The 27261-nt window shown below is 44.1% G+C and overlaps 1 protein-coding gene across 4 annotated transcripts in view; it reads right to left on the bottom strand.

Moving 5' to 3' along the window:
• Window positions 1-27261, bottom strand: part of SPEF2 (sperm flagellar 2) — a 96458-nt gene that overhangs the window by 63764 nt on the left and 5433 nt on the right. For all 4 annotated transcript variants that reach the window (XM_082241738.1, XM_082241739.1, XM_082241736.1 and 1 more), the window contains exons 3-11: window positions 26804-27056; window positions 22948-23118; window positions 19888-20028; window positions 19425-19501; window positions 11496-11694; window positions 10297-10485; window positions 9131-9318; window positions 6545-6716; window positions 938-1157 (exon numbers count right to left, since the gene is read on the bottom strand). In XM_082241738.1, the coding sequence (XP_082097864.1) occupies window positions 938-1157; window positions 6545-6716; window positions 9131-9318; window positions 10297-10485; window positions 11496-11694; window positions 19425-19501; window positions 19888-20028; window positions 22948-23118; window positions 26804-27056 (1610 nt within the window). The remainder of the gene's footprint in view (window positions 1-937; window positions 1158-6544; window positions 6717-9130; window positions 9319-10296; window positions 10486-11495; window positions 11695-19424; window positions 19502-19887; window positions 20029-22947; window positions 23119-26803; window positions 27057-27261) is intronic.

Here is a 27261-nt window from a genome sequence, read left to right as displayed (position 1 = left end):
TTACCATGCATGAACAAATTACTTCCACTCTGAGCTGCCCTGCTCCTCCTGGCTCATGCTGGGTGGAAACTAGGGAGAGACAAATCTGGCAGCTTTGGTTTCTTCCCATTTCCTATTTCCCCCATCTTAAATTCAGTTCTCAACATTAGTGTGTGATTTTCTTTTTTGCTGAAGTCCTCATGAAAATTCACCACTATTTTACTGTGAATTTCTCTTAATACACCCATTTTTTGTATGAGCTTTTGCCTACTATACACATTTTTGCGAAGCAGTGCCTCCTAATCAAATGCATTTTTGTATGCTAATTTCACTAAATCTTGTACGTATATATTCATTTCTTGGCTGGCGAAGCCAAGCAAAATCTGGAGAAGTGCAAATTTCAAAGGATGGCTGTGTTTCAATATGCACATTGTTTCAGAAAGTACAAATTGCGTAGGTTTGCCTCTAAATGCAAACTGAATATCATTTCTCCCATATCCCGAGTGAAAACAAACCCCAAACTAGGAATAATTGTTTGCTTTGCTCCCAAGCAACTGTGGTATACAGTCAAGATTTGTTTTTGACTTACTGATTATGCTTCATTAGAACAAAACCAAGCATGAGCCCTGGTTTGGACATCATGCTAAGCCACAGATTATGGCTTGCTTCTCCCCAAAGTGAGCAGGGAGGAGCAAAACAGCCCAGCCCTTTCATATGCAAACTGGATTTGGGAGTAATAGTAGTTTCATTTGTCTCATCCATGACTTAATCCTGCTCTTTTTAGTGGCTCCTAAGTACAGTTAACTTTCCTTGGACTGTGCTTACCAAGTCAAATTATGCTTTACTGTATCTCATTAATTTTTGCTGGGAGTTCAGTTGGCCACAAAGAAAGCATGAACGCAAAAATGAATCAAGTCAGTAAGTAGGAAGAAGGATGTGGAGGAAGCAACAGCCCTACCTTCTTCCAAGAACTTTAAGCAGGTGCTTTTCCCACTGAAGTGCTTTCCCAAAATGCACCCCTTGATAGGAAATGGGGACAATACAGGTGGAGGTGGTTCCGGCTCCGGAGGATAGAAGAGTCCCAACAGTCTATGAATGATATAGCCCAGTATTGGGTTACCCGGTGGAGGTTTATTTGCTCTGATATCTTCAGGTGGGTACCACTCCTCAATCATTTTCTGTAACAAGACAAATTACAAAATAAAACCCTGCACATTTTCCATCCAGTGCTGCAGTAAAAGAAAAAAGTGGGGTACCAATTAAGATTGCAATTCTAGACACACCTATGTGGAAATGAGTCCCACTGAACCAGAGATAACTTCCATCCGAGTAAATATATACAAGCTGGGGCTGAAAAAGTTTTAGAGGGTCTCTCTATACGCAAATCATCATGATGGTTTACAGCAATCCATGGCTAACTTGTAGCCTCCTCCAGTGGGAGCGATAGCAACTTTGTGGTGTGCAGGTAGGTAACACAGATTATAGAAAAATTGGGAATGGAGGATTTAACCCTTCACTCCCCATTGTTCCCTCCTTAATCAAATTAGCACAAACCTCGACAGAAACATGGTTCTTTGAATAAGTCTGCAAAGAAAAATTTGGAGATCTAGTCACAGAATTTCTGCCTCATGTGTTCTTGACCCTCAGGCTATTAAAAATGTGGTCCTGCAACTAGATATTGAAATCATGTGCCTGATTCTCTTCCTGTTAGAGTCACTAGCACACACAATACAGGCAACAGCTAAATAGTTCTATGCTTTGGTCTCTAAAACCCATGTGATGCCTCTGACGTATGATTGTCTAACAATCTATTTTAATTGTAACTCCTTTTGAAGGATGAACTACATGTACTCAGAAATACTAGATGGTGAATATGAAGTTACTGTTTCCTACATCTAAACTGATGAAGATTCAAAACGAATACAGTTTTTGATTTCAACAAGCATAAGAAAGCAAATGACTTTACAATCCAAGGCCACATTTCAGGGGGTGAACATGAGATAAAGTAAAAAGCCTACTTCATCAAATGTATAAAGTGTTGTCCTAAGCCGGCAGGCATATATGCACATGCATGTGGTGGAGGGAAATGCAAGCAGTGAAGTCAGTAGAAATGAATGAAAAATATTGATTATTTCCTTTCCCTTCTGAATTTACCGATTTTTTCTTTCTTTCTGCATCCAGACACACATCTACATAGCTAACAACTTAAGATACTAGTTCATGCATTTATTGAAGCAGACTCTAATCCAAGGGTAGTCAATGTGGTGCTCTACTGATGTTTTTAGATTACATATCCCATCATCCCTGACCATTAGCCACAATATCTAGGCAGATTAAAGTTGGCTTTAATAATATCTGGAGAGCACCATGTTAGCCATCTCAACCATGATAGCTTATGCTATAATAATTGTTACTTTCCCCCCTGGAACAGACTAACATGGCCACCCCTCTGGAAATGGGGGGAGGGGACGGGACACGGAGGGTGAGCTCTCTACCATAACTTCAAGAGACACGTTGACAGTATCTTGCTTTTCAGCTCCCTTAGAAGGGTTATTTTACTAAACTATATACACAGGCTAAAAGGCCCCACTTTCAGTTATCATACCTGACCAGTTCATCCATAACATTTCTGATTCTCCAAACCATTGTTTGCCTAAAACAACAAACTATAATGTTGTGCTTTCCCTTCAAGCCAGGATTGGAAACCAGCTTCAAACTGTAGTTTCTAATAGTGATTTGATAGGCAAGTTTAAAACCATAGTTTGTTGGTTCTAAAGAAAAGGCAAACTGTATTTTACCCAAAACAGGAGTAACTATTTGACTCTGAGTATATGGAAAGAAGAGGGGGGAGTATGAGGAAAGAGAGTCCTCTTCATAGCCTGCTTCCCCTCACTGTGTGCTGACGTTGGTCTAAAAACCTGACTTGTATTAAGCCAGAATGCATCTCAACTGGGAAACTCTACCTTAATGTCAGTTAACAAATCAAAGTAACACCCTATTTTCTTGGCTGTTAGCCTACGTTATGCCATAATCCCAGGTTTGGATGTAACTGGGAATTTTGGCTGAATACAAGCCAGGATCTTTGTGGCAAAGCTGGTGCACAACAGCCGGAGAAGGAGGAAGAGTGTGCGGAGAAGCATATCAACCAGCACTGAGTCACCATTTCCTGGTTGAGATGACATGGAGATCTTCCACACTGGGCCATTATCTTGTCCATATTGTACAACTCTGTGGTTTCTTCTTCGGCACACATCAGAGTTGTAGCTTGCCTTATCATAACCTGAGAAAGCCACTTACTTTCTCAAAGCAATTCAAGGCAAGGTTTTAGATAAGTGAACTCACCGCTTATCTCCTCGGCGAGACCGGGGAAGGAGAAGAGCTATTGGAGACACAGGATGATGGAAAGGAGCATCTGGGGGAGGCAGAGCAGGGTGTGTTTTCATAGGACATCTCCTCTGCTCCCAGTTTGTGCCTAAGTACACAACTGGAAGCATGGGAACCAGTATTTCAGAGGTGAAATATGCTATAATGTGGAATGGGTTCTCCCCATATCCAGATCACACGCTTTCATGAAACTCTACAACTGGTGAGCAGTCCATACCTACTTCCATCTGTCATACAAAGAAGCAATGAGACATTGTTGACTGTGCCCTGTCACTGTGGAGTTTGCATGTCTCAAGGGCATTGAATGGAACTCCCCCAAAATTCTAAAAAAGGAGGTATTTCCATTCAGAGCAGCTGCCCAAGCTGAAAGAATGGAACAAGCACATCTACCTTGGAAACAAAGAATCAATAAAAAGGATAGCAGAGCTGCCATAGTGCCTAAGAGCTCCAAGACTGAACTACATCAGGGATGGGGAACGTGTGAGCTTCCAGATGTTGCTGGACTCCATCTCTCATCCGTCCCAGAAAGCATGGCCAATGGACAGAGATAGTATTTGTAGACCCACCAACATCTGGAGGGCCAAGGTTTCCCATCCCTGATCTACAGCATTCCAAGGTCTAGGGTGATGAGGTGGAGAGGAAAAGTCAAGAGCTGTGTTGGAGGTGACAGCTGGTCTGTGTCCAATATGCTACCCTTAACTGTAGACTAAATGGACCACTGGCCTGACTATGTAAAACGAGATTTATATACATCTTAGTGAAATAACTGCATAAAACAGCAAAAAATAACACAGCCATCAGGGCCATCCTGCAGTTTAGGAGCTTAAGCAAAATAACAAATCGGGGCAGTAGGCCTGTAGAAACTAGTTGCTGGGGAACATAAATAGGAGATTGCTCTTGCAGGCATATCCAGTGCGTGCTTCCTGCAGAAATTCTGGTTGTCCACTATGGAAACAGGAATGCTAAATGGGCCTTTGGATTGATCCATCCAGCAGGGCTTCTCTTACGTTACATTATGAAACGGCTTTTGGAGAAAAAGATGTAACTGAATACAAAATTTAAAGCACAGCAAAAACTAAAATAGCAGCACTAAAAAAATATAATCAAGTTTAAATAGCAATTTAAGACCATAATTTTTTCTTTTAAAACTGCAGATTAATTAGGCGCCAGGTCTGAGTGCCTCTTGCAGTCTTTCTTCTTCAGATCTGGTCACTAAAATTTGGCTCCACAACTCTATTTTTAAGCATAGAGTCTGTGGTATCAAGATTACGCATGGCACAAAACCACACTTTTATTTCAGCAGAACACTCTATTTGATAAGGGCTGTAAACACATTCTGTGATGCACAGCACAGCTGTACAACAGGACAAAAACTAAGTTACTGACCCAGTGTAACTTAGAATTTTCTGTGTTAAGGAGCAGCAGTTCTCTGTGACTTCAGACTGGAGTCTTCCCCACCCAGAGATGCCAGAGGTAGAATCTAGAACCTTTGCCATGCAAAGCACGAACTCTTCCAATGAGCTGCAGTCCTTCTCCAGTTACAGGAAGAGTTGTTGGACTTCAACTTCCATCAGCCCCAGAAGGTTTGGCCAATAGCCAGGGATAATGGTAGTTGTAGTCAAACAACACCAAGAGGGCCACAGGTTCCCCATCTCTCCCTCAATAGACACTTGGAGAAACATCTTTGAATACAAGAGAGGTTTCACAGTGGAACCAGCTATCTAGAGGGGTGGTTGGCTCTCCCCCACTGGAGATCTTTAAGCAGAGATTGTTGAGGATGCTCAAACCCTGGGGTTTCTTGCACCAATAAGGGGCTTGGTCTCTAGCCCAGCTCTATGGGTAGTATTCAACTAAGTTTTACTCAAAGTAGACTGATTAGGCTGAACTTAGTTGTGTTCAGTAGTTTCAATGGGTCTGCTATGAGTAAAACTTAGCTCAATTGCCACCTTATGATTCTATGACCATAGTGTACTGGTATCATAAAGAATGAGCTTAAATCTACAAGCCAAACACATTGAAAATATTCTGTGGGTCAATTTAATGATAGCCAACACTACTGTGGTGTTGATGTTAAGTGAAGAGAACAATCTTTGTTCTTCAAAGGAAATCCCTGTTCAAATATACAACCTATTATGAACAACAACTTTCACTTACAGGTGTTAAAACCTAAAAAAAGAACTAACATGCTTTGTGTTGTTGAGGCAGCCACCAAACTCCTAATGAAGACTTACTACTTAGTAGAAAATAAAAGGTACCAAAATAAATTGGTTCAGGATGTGGGCACAAAGAGAACGTATAAATGTGGTATTAGTTCCCCAAGCAAGATTTTAAAAAAACTCTATTACACACAAAGTCTATTTGCAAAGATGGTACTGCATAGACTCAAATAAGCTAGTAGATCCAAACCCAGAAAAAAAAGGTTATTTTCTCCCTCAATGCAGCCAAATTGAGAACAATGGCATTTGGAGAGTGACTGTATTTTGAAAAAAAATGTATCATAAGATACATATATTCAGAGTTCCATTATATAATCATAGTCCGCTTTTGAAACTAAGGAGAGAAAGAAACATTATGTACTTAGCTATAATTTCTCTTCTTAAGATTCCTGCATGGAGATGATAATGATAAAAGCTCTTTCTCAGAATTGCCTTATATAAAAAGTAATGATATTGAAATAAGCTGATCTCAAAATACCAGGAATCTGACTAGAAAAAACTAATCCACCTTTTTATCAGATACCAATTCTGTTGCATGAAATAAGACTACTCATTCTGTGACAGACGTGGCGTTTATTTCACATTAGATTTTGTGGACTCCTTTATGTTACATTTTCTAGCACAGTGGAATGTACTACAATTTAACTCCTGCTGAAATAACAGCTATGTAACTTATTTCTCACAAATGTGTGATGATCCTGCATATTGAGGTTACTGCATTTGTGTGTCAAACAGCAAAACAGTTGATGACAGCACAGCCTTCCAAAATGGCAACAATTCAAAGTATCGCCTAGTCCCAGAAAGACAGATTATTTAGTACATTTAACTACGTGGGCTAAACTAGTATAAATAGTATAAACTATTATATGAAATCTATGCAGCATCATGGACAAAAGGTGGCAGTCATGAGCAATGATTTTAACGAGCTGCATTTTCTTCCACTAGGCCATGTCAGTTGGGAGTACCTTATATTCATCATAATCTTTTTCATCTAGTAAATTCATTTTGTCCAGTTCTACTAATTGTCCTGGAGTTGGTTCATCTGTCAAAGGCATTTCAATCTCAGCTTGCTCATAAATCGGTTTTCCTTTTAAGAACAGCTCTTTCCAGTCACGCATCAGCTTTATTGGGATTAAGCTGAGGAAATCAAGCAAATATATACATATATATATATATTAATAAATCTGTGGTTAGATCGATTAAAGCATGTTTTCTAAGAATTACATGGATCAATAGCAACATCAAATAGGCAACGCAAAGAAAGAATAAATTAAAACATGAACTACAGTGCCGTCGCCATATTGGGAAGCTCTGTCGGAGGACTTAAGTCTGAGAGGAGAAACAGAGAAATAGAGCTGCTTTTATATCGTGGGTGAAATTCCTCAGAGGGATTTAAGAATGACAGATCTGTAATTAATGATGGAAAGAGCGATGTTATCTATGAAGGCGATGATATATGGAAACCATCTCGATTTGAGGATTGGAAGAACGGAAAAATTCACACAGGATTATTATTATTGGTGTTTATCGGCTTAAGCAGACTATCAGAATAGATCATAAAGAAAAAAGAGAAAATATATGAACAAGATGTGATGTGGAAACAGCAAGATAAGACTGGATAGAATTATGAACTCTGTTTGGACTGATTTGGTCTGATTTGGACATTAATGCAGTAGCAAGATGATGATCAGAATCCCCCTTCGGATCTTGAAAAATGGGTCCCCCCAACAAAATTTAAAATTCGGCTTTGTAATTCGGAATTTATGTGATGTGATTTAATTTGATGTGATTGGCCGGTTAATAAAAATTATTATAAAAACAAACAAACATGAACTACAGTGGTACCTCGGGTTAAGTACTTAATTCGTTCCGGAGGTCCGTTCTTAACCTGAAACTGTTCTTAACTTGAAGCACCACTTTAGCTAATAGGGCCTCCCGCTGCCGCCACCGCGCAATTTCTGTTCTCAGCCTGAAGCAAAGTTCTTAACCCGAGGTACTATTTCTGGGTTAGCGGAGTCTGTAACCTGAAGCGTATGTAACCTGAAGCGTATGTAACTTGAGGTACCACTGTACTCTGAAAAGAACAGAATTCAACGTGGTTCCCATGTATTACCAAGCCAAAGTGAGTAAGCATAGGCATGCATTGACACACTTCACTCCTCCTTTAGTTTTCCTGCTGCCAATGCTTCCTGGAGCTGAGGCATGCTTTGGCTTAGCATTACATGTGAATCTAGGGCTCATGGTCTGCCTTTCATGGACAAACCATGAATGGCAGCAAGCCAAGAACAAACCTTGACTGTAGCTCATGGTTTGTCTGGAGCAAGACAAACCACAAGCCCAGGTTCAGATGTTATAATAAACTAAACCCAAGTGTTCTCTGTGGCTAGGAATGCTTCTTACCACTTCTGCCTGGTTTGCTAGTTCCTAGAAAGGAGTAGCTCATGTGTTGATAACCTAGAGGCTGGATTACTACAAAAAGGCTCTATGTGGGGCTGCCCTTGGGCTTGGTTTGGAAGCTCTGGTTGGTGCGGAATGAAGAAGCAAAAGTGCTGATGGGGGAACATGGCTGACAACAAGAGACACCATTGTAGAAAACATCTGCACTGGCCCAACTGAGGCCAAGCAAGATTCAACGATTTGCATTAAGGATTTTTAATTAATTTAAGCCCTGAACAACTTAGGGTCTCTTACAGACTGCATGTACCATTATATCCCACCTTGATCACTGAGATCATCTGCAGGAGCGTCATTCAATATCCCCCAAATTGGCGAGACTCATTGGACAGCAACAAGAAACTGAGCCTCTAGTGTCATTGGCCTAGTCTTCTGGAAGACTCTGCCAATAAAGTTTCAGCAGGGACCTTCTGTTTAAACTTTAAAGCACCTGTTGAAAACTTTCCTATGCTGCCATTCTTACACTGACAATGAACATACTAACCTTCTGCAAAAGCTGATTTTAAAATGTGTATATGGTTTTTATTGCACGGTTCAATGTATGTTTGCGGTAAACCTCTGTGATATGTACATTTTTTAAATAAATTAATTAATAGGAGATAAACTTGCAAAATGGCTTTCTCTTTACATCCAAACTATTATGAGAAACATGAACTGCATAACAAAGAAAGAGCAAATCACAAAGTTACAAATATACTGGTTTCTTACATAATTAAATGTACAGGATTTTTTTTTCTTTTTTAAAAATTAAATGACTAATGATATCACCTAGGTCAATGATGGAGAATATGTAGCCCTCCAGATGTTGCTGGACTCCAACTCCCATCTGCCCCAGTCAGCTTGGCCAATGGTGAGGGATGATGGGAGATGAAGTCCAAAAGGATCTGGAGGGCCACCCATCCTGAATCAGTAAGTATTTGGACTTGGTTGCAGATTGTTCTGCCTGTGGCGTCTTGGCTGCTTTACTGTCCAAACTCTTGGGGCTCCTAATGAAAAACAATCTATTTCTGCAGCTTTGGAATGAGTGTCGAACATTTACTTTCCCCAGTTCAGTGGGGGTAAACCAAGCCAAGCCCCGCCAGAATAAAACAACTTACTTGTTTGTCAGCGTTCGATATTCTCCTATTTTAGTTGATAAGTCAATGATTTGCTCAACCACTTCCCAACAAATTGAATAGTGCTTCTTATAGCGATCTTCGGCTCTTTCGGCAGCAAGCATTGCATGCAGCTGTTTTTCTTTCAGGGCCTGTTCCTCCTGCTCAATTTTCTCTTGCTTTGCAAGAGCCTAAAAGGAATTGGACAAAAAAAGTAAGAAGAATGTCATCCAAATTTCATGATCCCTGGCCACAGTCCAAAATCCATGTGATCTCACGTGACTTCCTTCCACTGAAAACGTTTCCTCTCTTAATGCCTGATCAGAGGAGTGGGTCTGAGCTTACTTTATCACTGTGAGATGGCCAAGAGTGGTGTGGTGCATTAGTGACTAGCATAGTGGGGCCGGATTGCTGACCTGTTTTCCCAACACTGCACATTGCTGCTAGTTACTGTTAGGGGAAAGGGGAGGGGCAAACCAATAGGGAGCTCAGGGCTGTTTGTTTGCCTGGGCTGTTTGTTTGCCTGCACAGTGATGACTAGAAGCCAACACATACAAACATAGCACTGCTATGTGCACACTGTAAATTAGCTGTAACCTCTACATGGGACAAATCTCCACCTGGCAGCACAAGATGAATGCATTCACATCCACAATGCACACCATTCTCAGCACTTTCAAGCTGCATTAGAATGCAACCAAACCTAACACTTAGTATGCATATATGCTACAACAGCTCATGCTCGTCAAAAAGATAAATAAAAGGCTTTGCTGTATTATTATTATTATTATTATTATTATTATTATTATTATTATTATTTTGTTCTGGCCTTGAATCTTCTAATTCTGGCAGCAGGCTAATAATGTTCTGGCCAGGCTTACAAAGTTGCTTCCCAGCCTAAGGGAAACTGGTATATTGGAGGAGTTGATAACCTTCCGCTTCCACCAAACACTAAGATTCAGCCATTTTCTGTGTCCTTCTATTCTGCTGATTACGTGGGTTTCTTTGGCAACAAGTTGGAGCCCTTTAACCATATACCTCCAAAGCATCTTGAAGGCAAATTCAAGTCGGAATAAATGCAATTGTGAATGTAAGAGACAAGACAGACCAAGAGCTTTCTTTTTTAAAAAAAGAAGATGATGATGGAAGAGAAAATAATGAATGTTTACCTCCTCTCTGTCAAGAGCTTCTTGGAATTCTTTGAGCCGTCTCTCTTCAAACTGCTTTTCTCTGTAAATCCTGTTCTGCCACATCACTTCTTTCTCGTGCCGCACGTGCAGCAGTTGCACAGCGATCCTCCGCTCTTGCTGGGATTGTCTCATTAGCCGGTTGATGAGCTGCTCTTCTCTATATGCCTCCTGAAATAAAATTAAAAGACAACCTACGATAGTATGCTTAACTACTTCCACCCCTTGCTATGTATGAAAAAAGCAAAAGACACTGAAAATCCATGGTAGGGCCTAAATTCACTTACTTGCGAGTAAACTCAATTGAACTGAGTGGGACCTGCTTCCAAGTAATCACGCATAACTTTGCACTGCACATTAGATTACCCCTTGCTAAGTGCTGAGCAGGAGCCCCTGCATGTAGTCTGAAAACTGCTACAACTGCTGCCCTTTGAAGTTTCAGCATCGTGTCAACTTTTTCTTGCTACCATTTTGCTTAATATTAAGCCTGATGAGGAGCTCTGAAGAACAAGAAGGCTTGTCTGCAGTTTTGGTTGGACTCCATAAAAACTATGCTTCCCAGCCAAAGGAATACACACAGCAGGAAGTTAACTCTTTATTGTCAAATATAACGTTGCTTCTACAGCTCTGGATGCTTACACACACTATTCCCAGGTTTGTGCTCTATGGAGCAGCTGCAGCAACAGGGGGCCAGTCCCCATCCACCAGCTTATGTATCTTCGCCTGACAGGCTGCGCACAAGCAGCCAGAGACTATGCCTATGTGCAAACTTCCTCTGCTCATCCCTTTTCAATCCCCTCCTGGTTCTGGGAGACAGTGGAGCAGGAGAGGGTGGGGAAGCACCTGGCCCTTCACTTGCCTGGCCTGCCTCTCCCTTCTCTTCTGATGCATCCTGTGCTCCACCCTGCAGCTCTGAAGCTTTCCCTCCTTCCAACTCTTGCCTCTTGGCTGGTACAGTTCCCCGCAAATCATTGATCCCCACTCCCAAGTCAGACTCCAGCCCCCTTTCCCGGTGCACACTTGTCAGTGTCCTGTCAGTTCCTGAAAATGCCCAACTACAGATTTCCCTCCACTAATAGGCCTCACTATGGTAGTTGTGTATCTTAGCACAAACTGATAACTCGCTGCCACTTTGTCAGTGTGTAACCCAAAAATCTGAGAAGGCAGAACACCTAACTCACTTCTTGGGCTTCATGGGCTATCAGTTGCTCCCTTAACATCTTCCGTCGTCTTTTCTCCCGTTGTTCGCGGGCAAAGGTATCCTCCTCAAGACGTTTCTGAATTTTCCTGATATATTCATCATCTGAGTAGGTGTTCAACAGGTCAGTGATGGCTGGAGTTATATCCACTTCCTGTGAAGGCACTGCCGAATGCACCATGCTAAAATAATAATTGGGGGCATCAAGTGTTATATAAATATCTATATAAGGCACAAAGGAACTGCCACCAATCTGTCTCATCAAATGTTGTGACTATTGTCATTGATTTTCACAGTGCTGTCAATCCTTTCACAGAGCTTTATAGAATTACATAGTGTTTGTGTACGGAATCAGAGCATTTCAGGAAGCACCTCTCCACTTTTGCAGCTTCAGCCTCCTATGGCTCTCCAGGGCCATCTTGCCCCCATGATGCCTTGCTCTGAGGAAGGGTTCTATGTCACAGATGTGGTGCCCTTCTTCAGAGGGGAGGTACTTTGAGGTGAGAAGACCCAGGAGGCCTATAGGAATTCCACAACCACTTTGCGAAGGTGGCAGAAACTGTTTAAAGAAAGGAGAAGCATCTGTTTTTTACTTACATGCTTCTATCTTCCTCCAAAGTCTTTAGGACTTTAAAGTTCTGAGTGTTAGGACATAGTTCCATTCCACCTTAAAAGGTAAAGGCATGACTGTTGTGTGTCACATGCCTGTTTACTTCCAGCACAGTCTGCTGGGAACTTCCATTTTGTATATTGCTTTTGTTGAAATATACTCAGAGTCGCAAAGTGATTTCATGCTCTTTATTCAGCTCATAGTGGTGAGGAGGAATGAATGAAAGTCCCCTCACAGTATCTGCTTTATATACATTATTTACACAATGGGCTGCACATGATTGGCTAATTCCGGAATTCTACTGTAAGCCAATCAGGTTGTGGATTCACTTCTATCTGGAGCAGGATTGGGTGGTTCCTGCCAACCAATCAAACTGCTGCATTGTTCCAGGACCAATCAGACTGCTGCATTCTGAATCCTATTGTTCTAGGACTAATCAGACTGCTGCAATTTGGATCCTATTGTTCTAGGACCAATCAGACTGCTTCAGTTTGGATCCTATTGTTCTCAGTACATAACACCCCTCCCCTCTAAGTTCCAGTCCTGCCCGGGAGGTCGCATTCATAGTCCTCAAGGTATGCCGGCGGCCTACGTGTGCGTTGCGGCCTGTGGTGTTCCCTGGTCCGGGCCCCAGGTTCTGGCTCATGTTCCAAGGATGCTGGCTGTGATGGGGTTGTTTGGTCTGGTGCAACCGGCTCGCTCAGTCGTGGTTCTGGTTCTGGTGTCCTTTCGGCCTCACGGGTCCTCTCTGTATTTACTGATTCTGCCTCTCCTGCTGGCCCCTCCTGCTCTATGGGCCTCACTGTCCCGCTGTTCCCTTGGGACTCCTCTGACCTGTCCTCCTCCTGGGTTTCTCCCGGGAATCGTCGCCGTATCTGGTCGCAGTGGCGGCGCCAGCATTGCCCCCCATCCGTTAGCACCTCGTACGACACTGGGCCAGTGACCCTGGTGACTGTGGCGGGTACCCATGCCGGGCCTGCCCCAAAATTCTTTGCGTACACTGGGTCCTGGGCCTCGAAGGTCCGGGGGTTCCTGCCTTCCCCCACGACTACCTCATCCTGAGCTCTATCGGGGTGAAGGCGGTCCAATCTGATTGCAAGGCGCCGACCCATTAGTAGTTCCGCGGGGCTCCGGCCAGTCGTTGAGCTGGGGGTGCTGTGCTGTGCTAGAAGGAATGTGGCAAGGCGGTACTCCCAGTCCCCTTGCGTCATGCGGCGGAGGGTGTCCTTGGTGGTCCGCACCATGCGTTCTGCTTGGCCATTGGTGGCAGGGTGGAACGGCGCTGAACGGATGTGGCGGATGGCGTTCTGTGCTGTGAAGGTTTGGAATTCTCCTGACGTAAATGCAGTCCCGTTGTCTGAGACGAGAGTGTCAGGGAGCCCGTGGGTTGCAAACAGCCTGCGTAGTACCCGGATGGCTGCGGACGTGGAAGTGGACGGTACCAGTGCGACCTCCAGCCATTTGGTGTAGGAGTCCACCACTATGAAGAATGTTTTTCCCTGAAAGGGGCCAGCGAAATCCACATGCAGGCGTGACCATGGTGCTCGGGCGGACTCCCAGGACTGGACTGGGGCCCTTGGGGGATCTGGGCGGGATTCTTGGCAGGCCTGGCAGTGTTTGACCCAAGCCTCTATCTCTCCATCGATCCCCGGCCACCACACATAACTCCTGGCAAGGGCCTTCATTCTTACTACCCCTGGATGTGTCTCGTGTAGGGCTGTGAGGACCCTTTTGCGGAGGGGCTGGGGAACAACGACTCTGCTTCCCCATAACAGGCACCCCTTGTGGGCCGACAGTTCATGTTTGCGGGTTGTGTAGCCGGCGAATTCTGGCCCGGGGCTGCTGCTGGGCCATCCCCTCCACACCCAGTCCAGGACCCGGGAGATGACCCTATCTTTCTTGGAATGGTGTGCAACTTCTTGTGCCTGAATGGGGCGGTCAGGAAGCAGCTCCAGGCTCATAACCTCTTGTGCAGGTGCTGGGTCGGGGCCTGTTTCCGGTAGTGGTAGCCTGCTGAGGGCGTCCGCATGGCCCATTGCCTTCCCCGGGCGGTGAATCAGTGCATACTGGTAGCTGGCAAGGAAAATTGACCACCTGAGGACGCGAGGAGACAGCACTTGGGGGGTCTGCTTTTCGGGGGCAAACAAGCCAAGCAACGGCTTGTGGTCAGTCACCACGGTGAAGGGCCGCCCGTACAAGAAATCATGGAATTTTTTTACTCCCTTCACGATTGCCAGACCCTCCTTGTCAATTTGCGAGTAGTTCCGCTCGGTTGCGTTGAGTGTCTGGGAAAAGTACGCCACCGGTACCTCTCTTCCATCCGGGAGTTGGTGCCCCAGGACAGCGCCAATGCCATAGGGTGAGGCATCGCATGCTAGCACCACTGGCAGCCTCTCGTCGAAGTGTGCCAAGACAGAGTTTGAGACAAGCAAGTCCTTGACTGCCTGGAATGCAGCCTCCTGGCGCTGGCCCCACACCCAAGGGGCCCGCTTGTCCAGGAGTCTGTGTAGGGGCTCCGCTACCGCCGCCTTGTGGGGAAGGAAGGAATGGTAAAAGTTCAATAGTCCCAAGAAGGCCTGAAGTTCAGTCTTGCTCTTGGGCGCTGGGGCATCACAAATGGCCCGTACCTTGTCCCCCGTCGGGTGGACCCCTTCTGCGTCCACCATAAATCCCAGAAAGTCCACCTGAGGCACTCCTAGTAGACATTTTTCTCGCTTCACCTTGAGACCCGCCGTCTGGAAACGGTGCAGAACGGTGCAGAGGCGGTCCTCAAACTCCTCTGGTGTGGGCCCGGCAATCAACACATCATCGAAGAAGGGGGTGACGCCAGGAATCCCTTTAAGGAGAGAGTCCATTAGATTCTGGAATATGCCTGGTGCCACGCTGACCCCGAATTGCAGCCGCTTTACCCTGAACGCTCCTCTGTGCGTCACAATCGTCTGTGCCTCTGCTGTGGCCTCATCTACTGGCAGCTGTTGATATGCTTGGGCCAAGTCCAGCTTGCCAAAAATTTTCGACCCAGCCAGGGTGGCAAGGACATGGCTGACCACTGGCACTGGGTATGCGTGGGCCGTGAGGGCCTTGTTTATGGTACATTTGTAGTCTGCGCAGATGCGGACCGAACCATTAGGCTTGACGGGTGTGACGATTGGCGTTTCCCAGGGGGCATTAGGCACCGGCTCCAGCACTCCTTGCTCCACGAGTCGGTCCAATTCCTCGTCTATACGGGGTTTCAAGGCGAACGGGACCCGGCGGGCCTTGAGCCTGACCGGTCGTACTGCGGGGTCAAGCTGTAGCGCAATGGGGGGGCCCGTATACTGTCCCAATTTTCCGTCGAAAACCCCTGGAAATTCCTTGCATATGGCGTCCACGTCCACTTGTAAGCTAGTGTGGTTCACCCCGGTGACAGCTAGCCCCAGTGGTCCAAACCATGCCAATCCCAGTAAGCTAATGTAGGGGCCCTTGACCACAAGCAAGTCCAGTTGTCGCGTCCGCCCTCGGTATTGCACCCTGAAGGTCCCCACCCCCATTGTGGGGACCTTACGTTTCTGGAAGTCCCGTAGGGTGAATGGGGCCGGCCTGAGTTTGGGACCCCCAGTAGGACACAGTTTCCTTAAGGTCTTTGCCGAGATTATGGATAGAGTTGAACCCGTGTCAAGCTCCATGCGGCATGGGGCCCCCTCTATCTGTACCTCTACATAAATTTTCTCTACGTTGGGGTGGGGCAACTGGTATACCTGGCAGTCCGTGAGCTCCGTCGAGTTGCCTTGGTGCGTTGGGCCCCGGGACCTGGGGCTCTTGGGTTGGTCATCTGATGCCTGGTGTCGGGTGGGCCGAGCCCGACACACCCGGGCGATGTGTCCCGATTTTCTGCACTGCCTGCACTCTGCGTTGCGGAAACGGCAGGTCCTCCTCTCGTGACTCTCCCCGCAGCTTGCGCAGTTTCCTCCTTCTCGTCGAGGCAGCTGTGGTCTGTGCGCTGCTTGAGTGCGCTGCTGTACTCGGTGCACCTCCTCCCTGTCAGATCCTGAGTCGTCGGTGAGGTCTTCATGGTGGACCCTCGGTTGGGATGGCAGGCTCGGCCGTGCCTCTTGCGTCGACCTCTCGGCAGCTTCCGTTGCCAGGGCCTCCTCCAGAGCGACGTGGAACGTTAGGTCCTTCTTAGCGTAGAGGCGTCGTTGCAGCTTCTCATCCTTCAGGCCACCGACGAGACGGTCACGAAGCATGTTCTCCAGCTCTGAGAAGTTGCAGAACCGGGCGGCTTGGCGGAGAGAGGTCACAAACCCAGTTATGGTTTCCCCAGGGGCTTGTCGCTTTGCGTAGAAGGCATTTCGACGAGCCACCACTGAGGGCTGCGGCGAAAAGTGCCCCTTCAGCTGTTCCATTATTGTTTTGTATGGAACAGTAGCGACGTCTTCAGGCGCAAGGAGAGCCCGGGCGATTTCAAACGTCTCCTCTCCGCAGACGCTGAAGAATATCGCCCTCTTCTTGGCATCTTCTTCGTCGGTGACCCCTTTGGCTTCTAGGAGGAAGGTGAAACGGGAGGCGTACGCTTCCCAGTCTCCAGATGCTGGGCTGAATGGCGAGAAGCTGCTGTTGGCTGCCATTCTGAGTTCCTTGTGTCCCGGAGCTGAAGCCTGGATACACGGTGCGAGGCAGCAGTGCGGCAGGTGGCGGTGCTGCGGTGCTGTGTGTGGCAGTCAGCTCAGCGGGATCCCACCTTCGTCGCCAGTGAAATATACTCAGAGTCGCAAAGTGATTTCATGCTCTTTATTCAGCTCATAGTGGTGAGGAGGAATGAATGAAAGTCCCCTCACAGTATCTGCTTTATATACATTATTTACACAATGGGCTGCACATGATTGGCTAATTCCGGAATTCTACTGTAAGCCAATCAGGTTGTGGATTCACTTCTATCTGGAGCAGGATTGGGTGGTTCCTGCCAACCAATCAAACTGCTGCATTGTTCCAGGACCAATCAGACTGCTGCATTCTGAATCCTATTGTTCTAGGACTAATCAGACTGCTGCAATTTGGATCCTATTGTTCTAGGACCAATCAGACTGCTTCAGTTTGGATCCTATTGTTCTCAGTACATAACATTTGTATTGCTAATTAGCGTGCTTGGTAGCTTCAGAAGGCTACTGAGGCTCGAGTCACTGATTGATTGATTGATTGATTGATTGATTGATGCTGTTCCGGGAACCGGTGATCGCCCGGCTGCCGGCCGGTGGCTGGAGCCAGCTGGGGGCCTGCCTGATGCCCCTGTCTCCTCGGCAGTATCCCAACACTGGGAGCCTGGGCTCTCTCCATTTTACTTCCCTACCACCCTTTCAAAAGTGCTAAAAGGAGAACATTCAACAAAAAGGAGGCAGCTGCTGTCCCATGGTGCTCAAGCGTGAAACTAGATGTGATGCTAATCATGTGTCTGGCCTTTACATGCTTGGTTTTTATGTTTACTATGTAGGGGATGTGCTGGGTGCTAGGGGTGAGGGCACACAATCCAGATTGGAACAACCATGAAGTGGGTGGGTAGGTGATGGAGGGAAGAGAGGGTATTTCATACAGTTTGTGGCTCTTATAGATGATTCAGGTTGTTTTTTTTTAATTTAAATTTCAATTGTTTAATTCTTTTTGGAAATTCTCTTGGGAATATGACCGGACAGTATATAAAAAAGAAGATCGGCATAGCTTCCCTATCATCCATTTGCTGCACTTGATTGAACCTGTATAGAACATAAACTGCTGGTGCATAAAATCTATTGGCAGGACAGCTTTTTAAAAAGTATCTTCGGGGGAAAGGCATATACTGTTGAAGTTCAGGATAAATCATCACTAAGGGATGATACTGAAAATGGTTCAGACTTCCAAATGGAAGAGAGGGTTAGGATTAGACAATGAAAGTGGATGGAGTGATCCAACGGAGCACACATGGTATAATAAGACTTTCAGAAAGCTTTTGATAAAATCGCTGGCCGAAGACTCCTGAGTAAATTTAATAGTCATGGGATAAAAGGACAGGTCGTCTTATGGATCAGTAAAAGCTTAAATAACAGGAATTAGAGAGCAGATTCTCACAGTGGGAGGATGTAACAGCTGAGGTCTCTCAGTGTTCAGTACAGTGGTTACATACGCTTCAGGTTAAATACGCTTCAGGTTACAGACTTCGTTAACCTAGAAATAGTGCTTCAGGTTAAGAACTTTGCTTCAGGATGAGAACAGAAATCTTGCTCCAGCGGCGCGGCAGCAGCAGGAGGCCCCATTAGCTAAAGTGGTGCTTCAGGTTAAGAACAGTTTCAGGTTAAGTACGGACCTCCGGAACGAATTAAGTACTTAACCCGAGGTACCACTGTATTGGTCTCTGGAGTAAGGGGTAAGCAATTAAGTTACTAACTTTGTTCATAATAATAAATTGCTCAGGGTGACAAGAACAGAAAAGGATTGCATAGAGCTCGAGAAGGTTCTCTCCAAACTGGTCAGTAAAATGCCAAATGCAAATCACTGCAGGCAAGTGTAATGTGATGTACATTGGGACAAACGGTACTAACTTCACATATATCCTAATGGGGTCTGAACTGGTGAGAGACTAGCCACGAAGGAAATATTGGGATCATGCTGAAAATGGTAATTGAAAATGGTGAACCAGCGTGTGGCAGCTGTGAAAGATGCAAATTCCACATCGGTGATCATTAGGAAAGGAGCTGAAAATCATACTGCCAATTATAGTTAGTGCACTTGGAATACAGTTCTGGTCAACACACCTCAAAAAAGAATATTGTTGAGCTGGAAAAGGTTCAGAAAATGGCAACCAAAATTATCATGAACTAGAACAACTCCCCTATGAGAAAGAAAACAGCAATTGGGAGTTTTAATTTACAAAAAAGGCAAGTAAAGGGTATAGCAGGATATCTGGGGTGTAGAAAGTGGACAGAAAGGTTTTCATTTGAAGTCCTACAATTGCTTTAGGAACCCCAAGATACCGTGGAGTGGAAATATATACCAAGATTCTTAAACTGTATATATCACTCCAATAGCATTTGTATAATAAACCACAAGTCAATATAAAGTACTTCCAACAAAAAATTAAAACGAAGAAGGCAATGTTTCCAGCAAGCAGAATTTAATGTCAGTGCAGTAACCTCCAACACATTTTATCTGCCCATCTGCATGACAAGCTATTTGCCTAGAAAGAATGCTTATTAACCAGGTGACTGGCAGTTTCAAGACTGGGAGACCCTCACTTGCTTCAGTTTCCACGTGGAACAGCAAGTCTACCCAGAAGTCACTTGTTCCAAACATTACCTCTCAGTGAGCCTGGTAGGCATGCCACTCTCTTTCTTCATCTGCTTTTCAAACTTCTTAATTTCTGCATAGGTGATCTGAAAAACAAGAAGGCACATCTGAATCTCCTTCCTTTTGTTCAATACCCTGCAACACAGGGGAGGCATCTTCTTCAGCTCAAAGGCCACACACCCTCACAGCTAACCTGCCAGGGTCCCCAAGCCCCTTCCCAAGAGCTCTTCTACCAGAATGCTACTTACACAGACATGCACACATTCTTCAAACATCATGGTACACAATGGATGATTAATTCCATAGATACATAACTGATAATTCTAAAAACACTGCCCCCCCCCCGAATCACATTAAGCAGAATTTGTTTCCAAGTGGAGGAATTTGGGATGCGGTGCTGGAGCAATGAATACTTAGTGCATTCCACTGCCTATGATTTTTAAATTTCCAGTTCTAAAAGTTCAGAACTTACCTCTGCTTCCTTCCTCCTCCTCATAATCTTTTGGTCTTCAATTGCCTTGACGGGGCGCTGCAGTACTGGTTTGGGAATCTGGATAATTGCTGCTTGAATTTTAGCCATTATTTCATGCTGCCTTCGATTTTCTAACATTTTCTAAATATCCAATGAGAAGGTAATGAGCTATTTAAAACTGGCTACTGACTGTTAAGTATTAATTACCCACAAAGCGCTATAATTTTAGAGTCACTTTCTGCCCACACAAAGGTCGCAAACGTATTACAAAATTGGGAGGAGTAAATAATGGGAGCTTTTTTGTTTTTTTAAAAAAGCAAAAAGAAAATGAGATATTATGAGAAGTTAAAGGGCTTGTAATCACTATAAACAGCATCTCAAATAAGTTCACCATTTCTTACTGTTTGGCATTTGTTACATGTTGGACCCTGGACCGTTAAGTCCAGCCAAAGGCGACTATGTGGTTGTGACGTTCATCTCACTTTCAGGCCGAGGGAGCTGGTATTTGTCTGCCGACAGCTTTCCGGGTCATGGCCAGCATGACTTAACCGCTTCTGGTGCAACGGAACAACGTGACGGAAACCAGAGCGCACGGAAACACCGTTTACCTTCCCACCACAGCAGTATCTATTTATCTGCTTGCACTGGTGTGCTTTCAAACTGCTAGGTTGGCAGGAGCTGGGACAGAGCAATGGGAGCTGACCCCATCATGGGGATTCAAACTGCTGCCCTTCTGATCGGCAAGCCCAAGAGGCTCAGTGTTTTAGACCACAGAGCCACCTGCGTCCCTATTTGTTACATAAGAACATAGGAAACTCCCTTATACGGAATCAGACCACTGATTTATCTAGCTCAGTACCATCTGCACTGACTGGCAGTGGCTCTCTAGGGTTTCGGCCACTGGAGCCCTACCTGGAGATGCTGGGAACGGAACCTTGGACCTTCTGAATGCAAAGCAGATGTTCTACTTATGAGCATGTCCAGGGGTGGCTTCTCTGCAAGCAAATGATGGGCTGCAGGGTAGTGCAAGTCACACAGAGCCCTGCCTCCTGTTTGTCAAGTGCTACCCAGGCTGCGATAGGACATCCTACCATGTCACACAGGAGGAACTTGCTGCTGGATGTGGGATGGCACATTCCTCACAACCTACACGGTTTTCACACTTGGTGGCAGTATGCAGCATCTTCAGGCAATCACCAGGGTCTGAGTGCCCCAGTGGGTTCCTAGTCTTAACACAGGGCCCACCATTAGCCGACAGCTACTCTGTACTCCTCGGGTGAGACAGCTTGGAGAAAACTGAAAATGGTGGCTCTAAGCTGCCCATAATAATGGCAGCTATACCTACACAGGGGGCCCCACAAGCTAGCACTTTGGCACGTGCCCCCTCAAAACCTGGTGCCGGTCCTATTTACTTTAATAATCACAGAGTAACAAGCTGAACAGCTATAATGAAGATGTAATTGAAAAGCAGTCTGCCACCTCATGCAAGTGCACTGGAAGTGTGACTCAGCGTAAGTTGAAAAATTGTTATTTATAAAAACACCTTTTTAAATTTCCCATAGAAACTGCAGCTAAATAACATGATTTAGCACAGCAGGATTCATTTTCTAATGTTCAGAGTCTAATGTTCAGGCTAAAACCTATTTCAGGAATCGTGAAATGTTGCATTGGAAATAACCTCCCCTGCCAGTGTTCAAAGTAGGAGGGGTGGAGCGACTGTAAGCCTAAACCCAATTGCTTTGGACTGGTGTCTTATTCCAAATGATGATGCCCTAGATCAAACTGTTATTGAGGCATATTGTTAAGTAAATGATTCAAATAAAATGTGAATAGTTAAAGAGTTTTTGCATGGATGTGCAAAGCTTGAAAAGTGGGGGCAAAATGGTATTTGACCAAAGACTTAAAAAACCACCCAAATTCAGGAAGAAGACTTATGCCTAGAAGCAACTTTCCGCACTCGCAACCACTGCAGATATGTATCTCCACCCCACTGGTCATTTGTGCCCCATTAAACTGACTGAATGTGTCTTTTGACGCCCAAAGTGATGCATATCCCCACTCAGGGCAATCAGTTGTTCCATATGATCATTTGTTGAAGAACATAACTGGATTTCAAAACAAAAATGCAACGCAATGGAATTCAGTATAACATTTTGCTTCTTTTGCAAAAATGGCAACAGACCACATTCTTGACCTCCCATAGAAGTCTACCTACAGCCACTGCCAATGTGATTGCCAAGAAGATTTAGTGCAAATTTATCCAGGAAATGCTGGCCTTGGGTGGAAAAAGGTTTGCCCACCCCTGCTCTGGAGTCAGTTGCTTTAATGTGTTCTGCACGAGACTGCTCTTGAAGGCAAAATGGAAGTTTACAGTGTTGCATGCTGCAGCTTGTGTCCCTCATATCCTATTGGGAGGCAATAACCTATTCAGCCAGCTTTGCAAGAACTGCATTAGTTGCCAATTTGCTGCCAGGCTAATCGCAAGGTATGGGTGCTTGCTATTAAAGTCCCCTGCAGTCTAGGATTCATATACTTCAAAAGCAACCTGAATCCCACCCCCAAGCACTGGAATGACACTCCAGCATCACCTTCAGCGATATACAAATGAAACTAAGGGATCGTCCACACTTTTACTTGTCCTGTGCCTGGAAAGCATGGGTCCAAGAAGTTTTATGCTTGTCCTGTGCTTTCTAGGCACGAGCCCCATTGGTTTTGCCTTTACCCCACTACTTTCCCCCAGAAAACCCACTCTTTAATGCTAATTCGGAACATACTGCAATCCTCCAAAAACCCAATTGCTGTTTGCTCTGATTCAGCGCTATACTACAGGTTTTGTGGGGCAAATGGAACCAGTTCTAGCTGAATTAAATGAAAACACTACAATTTATTTCTATTAGCTTTCTGTTATACATACGACACAATCCTCATTTACTTAGAAATAATTCCCACTGTGTTTGATGCAGCTGGTGGGAAAATTCATAGGCTTAAGCATAAAACAATGCACAAACATTTCCTGCAGCTTTGAGGTTTTTATAAAAAAAAATTAAATAGGCTTCTCACATTTTCAAATTGTTCAACGATTTTTTCCGCCTGAATTTTCTTTGCTTGCTGTTGCTCCACAAACTGCATCCGAGCTATCTGACTTTCGAGGACCTTGGCTTTGCTGTGAAAGGTGTCTGAAATCTGCTGCAGGGTCAAGTCTACCTGACGCGGCACTAGACATTTAAGGCGCTGAAATGAGAAGATTTTCCAAAAGATTTGAAGAAATCTTTATATACCGCACTGAGTCATAGTAAACTCCTTAGACATAACTTTTTCTCCATCTAACCAAGCATTGCCTACTCTGACTGGCAGCAGATCTCTAAGTTCTCAGGCAAAGAAAAGTTCTTCACATCCCCTCCTGCCAGCTTCTTTTAACTAGAGATACCAGGGCCTGAATTACATGCAAAGCAAATGCTCTACCTCTGAGCCCTGGTCAAATTAGGACAGCTTTTTACATGTCTGAAACATATTTTATCTTGGCCTAGTTTTGGATAAAAGGTAAAGGGACCCCTGACCATTAGGTCCAGTCGTGGCTGACTCTGGGGTTGCGGCACTCATCTCGCTTTATTGGCCGAGGGAGCTGGTGTACAGCTTCCGGGTCTTGTGGCCAGCATGACTAAGCCGCTTCTGGCGAACCAGAGCAGCGCACGGAAATGCCGTTTACCTTCCCGCCAGAGTGGTACCTATTTATCTATTTGCACTTTGACGTGCTTTCGAACTGCTAGGTGGGCAGGAGCTGGGACCGAACAACAGGAGCTCACCCTATTGTGGGGATTCGAACCGCTGACCTTCCGATCAGCAAATCCTAGGCTTTGTGGTTTAACCCACAGCGCCATCCGCGTCCCTTAACTCACAGCTACAGGGATGAGTGAATCCATTGTTTTCAGTTTCTCCTTTTTCCAAACTTCAGTTCTCCACATTTCCACATCAGTTTGCATTTTTTAAAAATAAAAAAGGGAGGGGCTTGTGAAAATTCACCAGCATCTTAGTGTGAATTTCTCCTAATATATGCATGTTTGTATGCAATTTTCCCAAACATACACATTTTCCATTATATAACACCTTTTAGTATGTGCAGTTAATATATGCATTTTGAATACACATTCTACCCTAAAATCTGCATTTTTTTACACATTACTTTGCCTAAGAACTGTACTCCAAAAATTCAGAGGAGTGCAATTTTTAAAGGATGGCTGCATCTCCACATTGTTTAAGAAAGTGTGATCTGGGTAGGTTTACCTTTAAATGTGAATCGAGTCAAATTTCTCCCCCATCCCTAATACCATTTGCTGTACTTCATAGTTTTGCAGAGCTAGCAACGTCCAGATTAACAGCATCCACTGCCAGCTAATATGGTCAAAGCACTGTGGTTTGTAATCTGCAGAACTAAAGGTGGTGGCAACCACCTTTGATTTCTGCTAAATCAGCGAATCTGCTAAGTCTTACTCTTTTTTAACTGGCAGCCATGGTGATGACAGGAATGGAAAAAAATTAACTGTGCTTGGAAATATTTGCTGCTTCTCAGTGACAGTCGTGTGAGATTTTGACATCTTGGGTGACAATATGATTAGAAGGAAATTTCATGCCATCAGCATAATGTGCCGTTAAGGAATGTGAAGAAGACGACAGCCTTGATGCCCAAACATACACGGAATCATGGCTGTTTTGGAAAGCAAGCACTGGAATGCATCAGGGCACATATACTCTAGGTGGAGAAGAAGTAAGGGTTCCAGTCACGCTTAGATTATTGTAATCCGCAAGCGACATTTTATGTAAGCTCACCCACAAAAGTAATTAAATTGATATAAAAGATGGGAAATTCCATCTTCCAGATGCAGTTCCTGTTCAGTATAAAAGGTGCTTCACAGAATCATTTTCACTCTCTGCTTGCTCCCTGTTCAACTCTGCTTTGCATGCTTTTGCCCAGCTGCAGGCCTGGATGAGTAGCTCTTCCAAAATGTGAATATGTGAGAGAATTTAGAAATTCCATTTCACAACTAGTTGGGCTAGAGGAAGTTAGAAGGTGGCCAAATCCTTAGGACATTTTAAAGCTATTTTTTTCTAAAAGTATTACATTGCTATATTGCATTACATTGATTTATTTTATTCCTATTTCCTCATATCACCATTTGCTATATGAAGATTATAATATTCCTCCAACGAAGCACTGTATACCAACCAACAGACTGATTTGCTTCAGTTACAATCCTAGTTTTTATCTGTTTCCCTGGGATGCTATTGAGGAAATGATTAGAGAATTCAATTAATGTTGGTGCATTGACCAGGAATGGGTGGTTAAGTAAGCACTGATTGCTGATCAGCGCTTCTGCTCAGCTACTAGCTGAGGTTACACACACACCTAAAGCTGCTGGATCAAATTAGAAACCCTGAGCACTACACCTATTTGTGGACCTGGCTCCAGAGAGGGGCACATGCATGAATGCCTGCTTCTACACATGAATTCTCCCTTGCTGGCTCAAGGCTACATTCTTTCAGAAAGCTTTGTCAACTATCCATCAATCTGACAAAAGAATCTGTTAATTTATTGTTTAGTGAAGCAGCCCAGCTCAACATTAATTAAATACCTCATGAAGCAAAACCAGGGAGCATAAAAGCCAATGATTTCTTTAAAAATAAAATAAATAAAAATAAAAAATCATTTTTTATTTAAATCAGATTTTTTTTAAATTTAAATTGGATTTTAAAATAAAATGCTTTTGGAGGGAAAAAATCTTTCTAAAGATAGTTTTCTATTTAAGTTACATTATTGTCCAAAGGCCATCAGGAAATAAGGATTTGTTTTGTTTTTCATGTGTGCTGGAAATTTGTCTAAGTTTGTTTGTTTGTTTGTTTAAAATGTTTAACCACATCAGTTAACAAACATGGAGACATATGCTATAATGTTATTGTTTTAGTTTAAATTTTTTTTTAAATTGATATTAAGGAAATGATTATTTTTCTCCTTCCAATAAGGTACAGCAGAAAAGTTGTCCAAATATAAACAGTTAACTTACCAAACCTCACAATAATTTCATAATTATCTATGTATTCCTAATGGTATAACCAAATCAGTATTTTTTGACATAACTGTATAAACAACTCTGAAAATTTATTATTCCAAAAATGAAACCTTCATCTGGTTGTAAATATTAAGATTATACCAGCAGCAATGCTTTTCTGTAAAAAAAAAGGGGGGGATTTAAATCAAGTCTTACTGACTAGTGGTTTAAATCGTGATTTAAATCAAATCCACCCTGAGCAAAACTAAATCAAATAAAAGGTTTGCAAGTGAAACGGAATGCCAGCCACCTCAGTGTAGATTTGGCCTGAAATATGTAGCTAATTTAAAGTTATTTTTGCCCTTATGGTAGTACAGCCAGCTTATACAGAGTGAGGATGTATGTGTGAGGATGGAACATATGTTCTGAAAGATTTACAGCTCTGATCTCCTTATTTAGCCTTCTGGGCCTTTTGCCCAGTTTCAGCTTGCCAAGATAGAAACCAGGAACAAATGGCCAAAGCTATTTGTTGTGAGACTGAAAATGCAAGGAACTATGCAGATACCTGCTGGGACACTGCGAAGAAAAGAGATCAGAGAGTTCTTAAAGTGGCTATTAGTTTGTTGAAAGCGAATTTAGAGTAACCTCTAGAGCAGAGGTAGCCAATATGTGTCTTGAAAGTGGTGCTGGACTTCAACTCCCATCAATTAAGTCACTGCATCCTTTACACAGAGATTCAGTAGACGAAACAGAAATTTAGTTTACAGGAATTCTATTTTGATCTCTCGTGTCATAGGTATATATCTAACAGGTATAGTCACATGTGATGTTCTGCTTCTCTATTGGGAAAGGTGTTCTTATCTCAAAAAGCTCACCTCTCGATACATTTCAGTTCCCACGCTCTTGAGCTTTGCGGGAGCTGAGGGTCTCATTGCATCCATGGCAACTCCAGTGAGTCCTGCTTTTTTCTTTTTCTCTAGCGCCACATACAATTGGTAGATCAGTTTGGTGGCAGCTCCATGCTGCTCTGTCATGATGTTTCGGGCCACATTCTGGTCAAACTGCACGCCCAGGAGTTGAAGGGTGGGCTCCATGCGAGAAAAGTTGTTAAGTTTCGCACTGGCAAGCCTGGAAACATAAACAGACTCTGCAATTATATAAGGTTCTGAAATGATAAAATCTTCCCAAAAACTGATCCCAAAGCCCAGCATTCTTCAATAAGCATGTTCATTTATAGAGAGATAGAGCTAAACAAAATTATCATTAGGAACAGATCAAAACATTTGGGTGACCACATTTTGAAACCTAAAGATTTTGAGCATATGAAACTGCC

The sequence above is a fragment of the Podarcis vaucheri genome (assembly GCF_965113315.1).
Source record: "Podarcis vaucheri genome assembly, chromosome: 11".
Lineage (NCBI taxonomy): Eukaryota > Metazoa > Chordata > Lepidosauria > Squamata > Lacertidae > Podarcis > Podarcis vaucheri.
This window is presented reverse-complemented; position numbering and strand designations above follow the sequence as displayed.